General features: G+C 36.9%; 2 protein-coding genes across 2 annotated transcripts in view; both read left to right on the forward strand.

Moving 5' to 3' along the window:
* LOC144439416 (sodium/glucose cotransporter 4-like) overlaps window positions 1–874 on the forward strand; it is an 8,630-nt gene extending 7,756 nt beyond the window's left edge. Inside the window, exon 15 of the mRNA XM_078128702.1 lies at window positions 648–874. Coding sequence (XP_077984828.1) covers window positions 648–874 — 227 coding nt within the window. The remainder of the gene's footprint in view (window positions 1–647) is intronic.
* Window positions 875–1,964: 1,090 nt separating this feature from the next.
* On the forward strand, window positions 1,965–11,540 carry LOC144439417 (sodium/glucose cotransporter 4-like). The gene is made up of 15 exons (XM_078128704.1): window positions 1,965–2,048; window positions 2,925–2,996; window positions 4,094–4,198; window positions 4,686–4,745; window positions 5,307–5,411; window positions 5,914–6,019; window positions 6,133–6,213; window positions 6,678–6,883; window positions 7,277–7,412; window positions 7,951–8,058; window positions 8,487–8,637; window positions 8,905–9,073; window positions 9,323–9,538; window positions 9,889–10,105; window positions 11,341–11,540. Exons 1-15 carry the CDS (start codon window positions 1,965–1,967, stop codon window positions 11,538–11,540), a joined length of 2,016 nt encoding a protein of 671 aa, XP_077984830.1.
* The last annotated feature ends 882 nt before the right edge of the window (window positions 11,541–12,422 follow it).

Consider the following 12,422-nt stretch of genomic DNA (forward strand, 5'->3'; position numbering starts at 1 on the left):
ATGACCTTCAGGATTAGACACTTTCAATGCAAACTTGAATTTTCCTCAATTACTTTGAAATGACCTGCAACAACGACTTTCCTATTGGGTGTTTTTTTTTACTTCAAGTTGTATTGTATTGTATCATGTGTATAGTGGGGGTGGGGGTGGGGTGTCGGTGCAACTGCATTGACAGCAATACGGAGAGAGTCCGCGAGAATGTGGTCCTATTTACTGCCCTCGGGTTTGAGAAGGAACGTCTTTTCGAGTTAAAAATTAAAACAAAGAGTAGAATGATTAAATCTGAGTTCTCCGTGATTAAGGCATGTTAGCCAGGGTTTCAAAATTATAGCACAATCAAATGTAACAACTAATAACCATGTCAGAATACACCAAAGTCAATAGACGTTAGGTGAAGAGAAAGGGTCTAATTTTTCCCCGTAAAATGTGATATGGTAACACTTGGTTTTGGAGGTTTACATGGGACATTCCATATGATAACCCTTTGACCCTTCGAGTTGCCCCCCCCCCCCCCAAGTATTGTACCGTGCTTTTCAACTCTACTTCATGTATCAATTCATGCCATATTTTAAAAACTTTTGAAATGTCTCCATATTATGATGTAGTAGTGTCTTGCTGACGTCACTTTCAATCACTGTTTACTACAGAGTCTGGCAATGACAAAGAGAAGTCATCTGTGTGGACTTGGATGGGTAGATGGTTCTGTGGAATCAGTGAAAATACCAAAGAAGAAGAACATCGGAACCTGGTGGAAGAGGAGCATGCCTTGGATATGATGACTTTAGAAGAAGATCCTAAGTGGTCTAGAATTGTTCAAGTTAATTGTTTTATCATGTTGGTTGTTGGTGGATTCGTATGGGGTTTCTATGGATAAAACTGAGACTACTAGTATTTTGTCAGCTTTAATGTTCAAATTCTACAAGTCTGTTCTTTTTTTGTAAAGATCATAAATGTTTTGACGCTAAACATAGAAAATCCGAAGAAATTTGAACTATATGTTGGATATATTCCCTTGCCATCTGAAGTAAAATTATTACTTGGAAATCAACCGGCAAACCATGGACTGTTGTCATAATCATGTTTTAACCTGCTAAACAAAAGATGAACTGTAAACTGTTTTGTATCTATTATGATATCAGACTAGTCTGTGCGGTACGTTGTGACGGGGCGCCCTCACGCATCGGGTGACAGGAGGCAGGTGAGGGCGGAACGTCACGACGTATCTTACAGTCTACATAATTATAAAATTGAAGGAGTCAACTCAACGTAATCACAAATTTACCATACATTGTTGTAATTTTTACAGACAGGAATAACAATCGGGTCACAATATTGCCGACATATATTTAATGCTGAATTTGTTGTACGATGAACGAAATTTGAAGATTGTAGTCGATTGTAGAATAAAATGTTATATTTTCAAAGTCTTTGATTTTGGTATTCTTATAACTCAGGTATAGTCTTCCCAACACGAAGTATAATATACAATGTCAGTCATCGTGATTCTTAGTCACTATACATTTGCTTGTAATGTTAATACAATTTGAGATTCTCGGTCTATCTATTCTACAGTGTCATGAGAATCTCGGTCTAACTATTCTACAGTGTCATCTACTTTCTACCTCAGTTCTAAGCGCCTGTCTATTTCTATACTTATCTAGTCGTCGATCTATAATTTAACGTTACTGAATTAAAAGAAACTACTCATTCGTCAGATCTGAGTGATCATTACTGTAAAAGTTGAAATATTAGTGTTTAAAACAGTATGCATGGATATACCAATAGACTATGCAGCCGGGGATCGTAATGTTTACAGCGTTATCGATGTCCCGGATGTTGGTGTATAACTTTTGAAGATTAACTTGTGGCCAGTCTTCGTAACGCCTCCGCCACACCTTCTTGTACAGAGATTTACCACTATATCCCCAAGTCTGAGATACAAGTTTGGTTGCTCTCTGATAATAATGGCGTCCGGCGAAGACCTGGTTGCCGTCGACTACGTCATCATAGCCCTGTATTTTGCCATCGTTCTTGGAGTCGGTTTATGGGTGAGTACGAGTGCTGTCTGATGTCGTAACTGTCGTATTATTAGTCTTAACTTATGGATATGTTACTGTTCGAACGTTTTCGGTCGGAAAGACGTAAAGTAAACGAGTTGATGATGTGAGCAATGTCATTCTTGGACATTTGATTTTAAAAGTTGAAATTTGTAAGACATGGTTAAATAATCATCATAATAGGCTGCAAAATTTGACAAAATGACGTGCACATCTTTATCATTATATACTTGAATCATGCACGTGACCTCATCTGAGACCACCAAACAGGTATTCTAAATATAAGACGTGGCCGATCTTTTGCACTGACATGGTAGAAGGGAAACGATATTAGAATGAAAGATGTAGTTCAAGAAGTCTTTTTGGAAACTCGAAGTTTGTGATCTAGAATAACTGAGACAGCTTGAAAATAAAAAGAACATGACAACAAACCCTGGACTGTGGTTCGATAGTTTACATTGTTACACAACAGACAATATCGTACCTATGTATATTGTGTATACACACAGAAGACGAGATTAGAGTAACGAAAGATATGCATGATATGAGAGTACGTGTATACATAAAATGATCGAAAGATTAAAACACCAGGCCTTTAAATTCAGTGACTTAGGGAAGATTTTGTCTTTGCTCAGTCGCATTTTTTGCAAATTATGCTGAATATTGCTTCCGATAATGTGACAGGAAATTTGTGTATTTGCCTGTAAAAGGTACGATTGAAAGTTATGTTTATTTGTATGTTTAAACGACACGAAATAACCTTGTAGTGACAAATTCGCAACTTTGTGGTTTCTGATTGTCATGACAACAAGCCGCCAACATAACATGTTATGAGAGTTGAAACTTTTCATGTGTATTTCGTTGCAGGCATCTTTAAAGGCAAACAGAGGTACAACCACCGGTTATTTTTTGGCTGGGAGGGGTATGCAATGGTGGCCTGTAAGTCTATGCTACATCTTAAAGACTACTTGTACGATGGAAGCCGTTTAAGTTGAAACAAGCCGTCCGGCGCTACAAAAATATTAGTTCTATAACTACTTTTAGAACATTTTATGTTGTCCGTCTCGACAAATATTCTGGTAACATATCTATATTTTACGTCTGGCATGACAACAAATTGAGATACATTTTAATTCATTTACATATTAATAATACAACATGTACAAACAAAATGTAGCAATGTTCGTAAGAGTTTTCTTTAGCCGGACGATTTGGTTCAAGTCAGTTGGCTTCTATTGTATTTGTTGTATATGGTTCATTGATACTCTAAGCAGAAGGTCTATAGACAATTTGTTAAGTTAAGGTTGTACCATAAGTCTACAAACTGTAAATCGTTATTTTTTCCTCTGGTCATAATAGTATATTACAAGCTTGACACTTGAAGGCCAATATTGATAGTACAGTAAATGGTATTTGTTGATATCACTGTTACTCGAGACGTGAATAAGTCACTTATCAAAACATTGCCATGTTTACAGTTGATACGGAGTTGACATTATAGTATTAAAATTCAAACTTCTTGAAAAAGTCCATTGAAGTACGAAACTAGTTGAATATTCAAATATTCATATTTTGTAATCAGTTACTAGCTAAATTAACATATACAATTCTTCTTCATATAAATATTCTGAGCTGTTCGGAGTCAGGTTTTTATAAAATATACAAGTGTAAACCAAAAGAGATGTGGTAGGATACGTAACGCAAACAATAGAGAACATGTCGACGTTGGTCACAAGTAGTTTTGTGTTTAGCTGTTGATTATAAATACTTCAACTTGGGCTTGTAGCAATGTATTGTTATAGGCACTGTTGGTATTCTAGAGTCCAAGCATAGACCCTACACTCGTGTAGGGTCTGTGGTCCAAGCCACATTTTGGCCAGGAAGGTCTCTCCTAGTCGCTTGACCATCCTATGTGAATAAATATGATCCATTATGCATGATAGACTTAAGAGTAATAGAATAGCCGTTTAGTTAAAAGTTATCCATCATCAACACAATTCATGGTAAGAGCTTACAATTAATTACACTGCTTACAGGTTGGACTTTCTTTGTATGTCACTAACATTGGAAGTTCAAGTTTTATCGGAATAGCAGGATCAGCTGCTGTGGATGGCATTGCAGTTGTGTTCTATGAATTTTCTGTAAGTATACTCGATCGTAGCCCACATAATTGACAATTTCGTTCACCAGATCTGGGCCAGTATGTTGAGACAGATAACAAGTGTCTAGGCTAACTTGATTGTCGACACATTTTGAAAGAAAGATCAACAAAATCAGCAAGAATTCAACCAATAAGGAAATACATTGTAACCCGTCAAAGAAATAACCCAAAAGAAGGAACGCCACCGATAACACTAAATCCATGAAACTAAGCTCTGATGCAGACAAGGATAGAAATCTATGATGAGCAGTAAGCATATATAAGAAATCGAACATAAGATTTCCAATTTGTTTAAATTGTGTAACTCAACTAGTTACACTTCCAAAGACATTGCCAGTTTTCCTGGTTACTAAAATGCATATATTTGATCATAGACCCTCCACCAACAGGTGGAGGGTCTATGATTTGATATACACTACATTCATATGTAATGGTATAACGTAATATAAATAAATTTATTTCTACAGGGTTTAGTATGTCTACTCTTGATGGGATTCATGTTTGTACCAATTTACATATCCAGTGGGGTAAGTGGAAAACAACGCCCTCTTCGTCCTAATCACCTTGATGTTTAGTGGAGTATGGTCTTCAGCCTCGTCTTCAGTAGCTCTTGATTTCCAGCCGCTGAAGGATACACTAACTTTAGTTTGAATTCATGAAACTTTAAATACACATTCATCCTAAATAATTTGCCTTAGATTCAATTCATGATTATAAGTTAACGTAGTATGTGCCTGCTGAAACTGAAACTACCTGATCCATTTAAGACTTAGTTAAACCAACAGATAATAATAATAAATAATAAAATTTAAAAAATGAAAATCCGGGATCACATACAAATTTTTGAAATAGAGGTCAAATTGATATCAAAATGAAGCTATTTCAGAATCCAAAATGGCCGCCGAATTCAAAATGGCCGCCAAATTAACTATATGACAAAATGAAAACAAGACATTGAATACCTAAATTTCTTCTACTATTTTAAACGAACCAGGAGCCAGGAACAAACTTTCATATTGGTCCCCGAGGTGCATTCCTTGAATGTTGTAAATCACAGTCACAAACTTTGATGTTTTCTCTATCAACAGTCTTTCACTATGCCAGATTACTTACATAGGCGTTTCGGCGGTGAGCGTCTCCGTGTGTACATGGCGACGACTGGTATTCTTCTAGCCATTCTAACAGCATTGGCTGTAAGTTGATATTATCATACTCCATTTATTGAAGTCAGTTATCATGAAACAGAACCTCGTCTGGCTTGACAGAAATCTTACTGACCCAATTTTGCTACATTTTTCGTTTAGTTCGACAAAGATATAAGTAGAAGTGTTCCATTTGGTGCAGATCGCCAAACGGTAGCTCACCAAAAGACAATGTAGCAATGTTGGTAAGATTTGTATCACGCCAGCTGATAAAATGTACCAATGTTGGTAAGATTTCTATTGCATCTGATGATACAATGTAGCAATGTTTAGTAAGATTTTTGTTGAGTCAGGTCACCGTGATATTATATTTCAGGTTAACTGTCTTCTATTATAGTATGATACATCTAATATAGACGAATCATTTATTCATTATCAATATAATTATTTATAAACCAGTGTGATGACTGTTAATGAGTTCAATAAATCTAGTATACATAACTTTGAAATTAATAACTGACATGAAATGATAATTGTCACTTGTTCTCCTTAGGCCGAGATGTACTCTGGTGCTATTATAATACAACAAGCCGTTGGATGGGACTTGTACGTATCATGTATTTCATTACTTGCCTTGACAGCAATCTATACAGTGTTAGGTAAGAAAAACAATTACTAGTATACTACATTCTGAGATGTATTTGAACTTTGAATTTGTCATTTCTCAGTCTTTGAAATGGTGCAATCCTGTTAATGTGTTTTCTCTTTATAGGAGGTTTAACTGCTGTGATATATACCGATGCAGTTCAGTCATTTATTATAATTGGAAGTGCCACCATTCTTACTATACTAGGTAGGTAAGGATTGACAAATGAATGGTATACAGAAACTACGTACTTTGTATGCATAGTCATTTGATTTGTTATCTACAAGACATGAATGTACAGCGGGTTTAACTTCGAGAGATTATGTTATTCGCTTCACTATCTACTGTAACTAAACAAACACCTACCTACCGACTCACCAGCCGCAGCTTGACTGACTGACTGATCGACCGACCGACCGACCGACCGATTGATTGATTGATTGATTGATTGATTGATTGATTGATTGATTGATTGATTGATTGATTTAAAAAAATAGTTTCCATTGTAGCCTTTGATTTCTTTTGATTATGTAGTTTACTTCACAGTTCGTAATAGAGAAAACTTTATTGATAGAAATAAGTATACATAAATGTTATTTCTATTTGTACTTCTTGAAAACTTTAAACCAGCTACGAAGATTCCAATTTCTACTGACTTTTGTTTTTCCTAGCATTCCTTGAAATCGGCAAATACGAGGATTTTAAAAACCTATATATGGATGCAGTTCCTAACACTACTGTTGAAGGTAACACGACGTGTGGTATTCCTTCACCTGAAGCGTGGCACTTATTTCGACCGGTCGATTCCAGTTTGCCTTGGCCAGGTGTTATCTTTGGTATCAATATACTTTCAGCCTATTACTTTTGTACAAATCAGGTAACATACACTAAGTTTATTTTCGGTTACACACTTTGACCGTACATAGTACCGTTTTCACGAAATACTTTACAACTTGCTACAACTTGTGCTCAAATTCTTTCACAAATTGCTAAATATACAGACTTCCTTGTAAGTTCTAGAAAGGAAATCGACGAGCATGTTGCGATGTTACAGTAATTGTCTGCCTCGGTTGTGTAAAAAAACCCAACAGAACTGCTGGTAACATTAGCTTTACGCACAGACGGGAAAATATCTTTTCCTTGTCTGCAGTCCTTTGCGATTGAAAGCGAAGGGACCTTGCGATAGTATAGTTTTACATGAAGTATTTTATTCCTGTCCTTGATAGTATGGTTTTCAAATACAATAAGGTTTTATCCATTCATTTATCAGGTGATAGTGCAGAGATGTTTGGCAGCAAAGAACATAACACATGCAAAGGCTGGGTCTGTCTTAGCAGCCTATCTGAAAATCCTTCCCATGTTTCTAATGGTTTGGCCCGGTATGATAAGCAGAATTCTGTATACAGGTAAGAATTGTTTGGACATTCCAATAATTATAGCATGTAGGGGTGTTGCGATGAATAAATTCAGTTCGATGCAACAATGGAAGAGTAATAGGAAAGTTATGTCAGAAAATAAATAAAATTCCATTTAAAAAATACAAAATTCCATTTAAAAAAAAGCTGAGCATGTGAAACATAATAAGTTTTCGTAAAACAGGACATGGTTGGACTACTCTATTTCTACTTGTCTGTATTTCACAATTTGTGTTTTGCGATTACTTCTCTCTCTCCCTCTCTGTCTGTCTGTCTGTCTGTCTGTCTGTCTGTCTGTCTGTCTGTCTCTGTCTCTGTCTCTGTCTCTGTCTCTCTCTGTCTCTCTCTCTCTCTCTCTCTCTCTCTCTCTCTCTCTCTCTCTCTCTCTCTCTCTCTCTCTCTATCGTTGTTTATATGCGGTAATCTGCCTGCCTCTTGTCGTGCCTTTCTTTTGGTCTGTCTCACCCCTGTCTCACCCTGTCCTCTCTATTGCTATGGCTCAATTATTTACATTATCTATATACTTCAGATGAAGTAGGTTGTGTAGAACCAGATTCATGTCTAGAACAGTGTGGTAATGCAGCTGGATGTTCTAATCTGGCTTACCCTATACTGATGATGAGGATTATGCCAATAGGTAAGGAACTACCTCATTTATTGATTTAAATAACAATACCTTCAAAATCTAATTTAATCTAAATCATGTATCATATTCCAAAACATCACATCCTGCCGAGTAACTTTTTTGTCATATCACGTCATACCTTTTTTATTTCATCGGACCAGATCAAATTAAATCCCATCCCATCCCATCCCATCCCATCACATCACATCACATCACATCACATCACATCGCATCGCATCACATCACATCACATCACATCACATCACATCACATAACATCACATCACATCACATCACATCATATCACATAAAACTATAGTTAGAATACACTTCAAAACTGTGTATATGAACCTTTGAAGTGTGTACGTGTTTTATTCGTCAACTACCATACTTTCTACAAGTGGACATCTCTAACATTATTCCTTTTCACTTTGTTGCCAGGGTTACGTGGTTTGATGATGGCGGCCATGTTGGCTGCTATAATGAGTTCACTGACCTCAATCTTCAATAGTACAAGCAGCATACTTACAATTGATCTGTGGGCACGATGTCGTCCGAAAGCCGGTCAGATCGAACTCATGATAGTTGGAAAGTATGTATCAATGATTCTATGATAAACTACAGGTAGAAAACTAAACTAAAAAATGAAAGCGGAAACCAATTATATATATGTATATATATAATATATATACAACCGTCAACTTGATACAGTACCCGTTCCCATTTTGGTCACGTGACTGGACAAGAGTGTTAAACAGTATCATTAGGCAGTTATGAACCATCAACTCGATAGTTTAATGTTTGTATTGGTGCATGCCAAGTTGAAAATTTCCATTTTTCATTTTGTTTTCGACCACAGGGTTGTTGTTTTGGTACTGGTTGGTTTTAGTATTCTCTGGCTGCCAGTTATCGAAGCCTTTGGTAATGGTCAATTATTCGTCTACATCCAATCCATTGCGTCATATTTTAACCCACCTGTCATTGCTGCCTATCTAATGGCAATCTTCTGGGAAAGGATGACGGAACAGGTAAGCTATCACGTGACAAAGTTCAGAGGTTACATGTAAAAGTAGACGATGCCAACTATGAACGGTAACAATAATTTGTATATGTAAATGTATATGTATAATGATGTATATGAGAAGAATGTAATCTTTCAAACATACGAAAGTTTTTCATTTTTCATTTTTTCTTTCTCACGGTGAGTCAAAACATTCATATTAGCTAGTACTTTAAGCAGAATAGCGTAGCTGATTTCTCCCCGTTTACCTTTTCAGGGTGCATTCTGGGGCTTGATGATTGGGCTGGTGGTTGGCATGACGAGGATGGCTTTAGACTTTGCCTTTCAAGCGCCACCTTGCGGTGAACCTGATGATCGCCCCCTGTTACTGTCAACTTTCCACTATCTTTACTTTGCTATTTTCCTGTTTGGGTTTTCTATCATTGTTATGGTCATAATTAGTCTCCTGACAAAGCCAGTTCCGGAGAAAAAAGTAAGCTGACGTCAGTATATATATCAAATAATGTTTTAATAGTTGGTAGAAGAGGTCAACTTTCTTAAAACTTCAATTGAAAAGTCGCCAGCTATGACCGATAGATAGTGAACGCGTATGTCTATCTGAGTGAGTGAGTGAGTGAGTGAGTGTGTGTGTGTGTGTGTGTGTGTGTGTGTGTGTGTGTGTGTGTGCTTATGTGTATGTGTGTCGGTGCGTGTGCAAGGTTATAGGGTTTTTACATAATACTGTGACAGTGAAGGTGCCTCTCACCTCAAAGCAGCAAAAAGTATACCGATATCACATAATGACACATTGGTATTAATGTAGTAGTGTTTTCTTCATTACAGCTGGCACGCCTCACTTGGTGGAGACGTAACTGGGAAAAAGAACCCGAAGATACTGAAGAATTAAAGGAAGAAGATAACACAACGTTTGAAATGGAAGAAACTAAAAAGCAAGCTCCAGATGATGATGAAAAATCAGCTGCAGTTTACAGTGAAATTACAGAAGACGAAAATCAAAATGTCGATAATGTGGTTGTGGAAGATGAAGAGGAAGTTGATGGTAAGTGGCACAGCCGGGGCTTCAAAAAACTGGACGAAAACGTTGTACTCGTAAAAATAAATGTTGAGTGCTCATCTCACTTTTACATCTCAAAGCACACAAAACAAATTGACAATAGTTGAATCTTCAATTTGGTCACAAAACTACGGATTGTAAAATGTGGCCCTCCCCCAAACATTGTAATGCAAAATATGACCCTCCCCCAAGAATAGGTTTGTAAAATGTGATCCATCCCCGAGTCCTCCGCCCCCCCCCTTGTAAATACTGAAGGCCCCCTTAGAGATACTGAGACTTTACATGCCGAAAAACAAAAATAATAATACCGTCATATGTTGGAAGAAAATTGTTTAATAAAACGATGCATTTTGTTGAGTGTACATCTCACCTTATCATTCACACTGTCCGTGAATGTTGTTGTTAAGATATGATGATGATGATGATGATGATGATGATGATGATGATGATGATGATGATGATGATGATGATGATGATGATGATGATGATGATGATGATGATGATGATTATGATTTAGTTTTGAATGTCATAGAGAACATAGACAGTGCACTAGTGATACATGTACTGACTCAAGTTAAGTAGTAACAGTGAGTCAGATAGAGTGACACTTATAATGGCAATACTGAAGGTGATGATGATGACAATGATAACAGGGAACTTTTGCAAGTGACCAGATCAGGCATAGTATGCACAACATGGAAAGCATGTTTTAGATACTAACTATAGATTGTGTATCATTATATAAGAGAAAGGTAACTAGCCAGTCTTTTACTGTTTGTCACAAATATTGCTTTCTAATACAGAATCAAAATAATTTGATTTGTATGTATACATACGATGGGAATATTGATTAACGTTCAGTATATGCAATTGTCATGGGGAGGGTCATGTTTTACAAAATGGGACAAAGGGGAGGGTCACTTTTTACAAATGGAGAATGGGGGGAGGGTCATGTTATACTTAACAGACCATGTGTGATTTCCTCCGGCCACCCCCCTTGTAAATACTGAAGGCTCCCTAAACGGCACATGATTTACTAAAACTTAAAAGAGGGCAATACTGTTAATCTAATATGATATAACAAAAGTTAACACCTCAGCCTGTTTACGGTGCTGACTGACTGACTGACTGACTGACTGACTGACTGACCCTGATAGCTCGTCCCCTAACAACACCCCAATTAACATAATAAAATATCTCTCTCTTTCTTCAACTTACAGGGCGTTCGAAATTTCGTCGAGGATTCGACTGGATTTGTGGATTCGATCAAAGCAAACAGAAGTTATCAAAGAAAGAAATGGCAGAGATTGAAAAACAAATGTGTTCACTAGATGAAGATCCATTTTGGGCTAGGGTTGTCAACATAAATGGCGTTGTTGCTATGGTTATTGGATTGTTCTGTTGGGGATTTTTTGGATAAACAACAAACACTTCTTACCTTTTAGGATGAACAGCAAACGGTACTTACCTTTTTGGACAATCAGTATAATTCAACGTTTTGATTCCCTGGTCTTCTATTCTATAGAAAGATATATCACACACTTCATGGTTTAGTGAACTACATTGACATAACAAACGATAGAATTCAGCGCATATTTAAGTACTAGATTATGTGGTCTAAAATGTGTCTATGATTTTTGAGACGTATGGGAACTAATAAATTGTAATATGACCACGACAACCACAATCACCACCACCACCACCACCACCACCACCACCACCACCACCACCACCACCACCACGATGACGATGACGAACACCAGCACCAGCACCAGCGTCACGTCGTCGTTGTCACCTATGTTTAATGTTACTGTCACTATGTGGACTTCAACGACGATGGCGTCATTTTCACCACGTACCGAACTACAAGCATCACTATCACATCATCATCATCATCATCATCATCATCATCATCATCATCATCATCATCATCATCATCATCATCATCATCATCATCATCATCATCATTATCATCTTCAGCAGTATAGCTAATATAACCAGTTTCTTGTTTGTTCCCGACCGCTGAGAGGTTCGGAATGGACAAAGATTAGATCAAAACTAGCTGTAGAAGCGACAATATGTATAATTATATAATAATTGCACCACGATGCCTTCAGTAATAATATAGACTCAGGGTGTAATTCCTTCAAATTCTTGCAGTATTCATTGACCTGTACTTGTATAATTTTTGTTTGCAATAACATATCTACTAAGGGTATCAAAATACCAAAAATCTGTATCCAGATTTATATGTACTATACATTGTTTGTCAATTATGAAGATGATGAAGTGGTCTGATATC

The sequence above is a fragment of the Glandiceps talaboti genome, chromosome 8 (assembly GCF_964340395.1).
Source record: "Glandiceps talaboti chromosome 8, keGlaTala1.1, whole genome shotgun sequence".
Lineage (NCBI taxonomy): Eukaryota > Metazoa > Hemichordata > Enteropneusta > Spengelidae > Glandiceps > Glandiceps talaboti.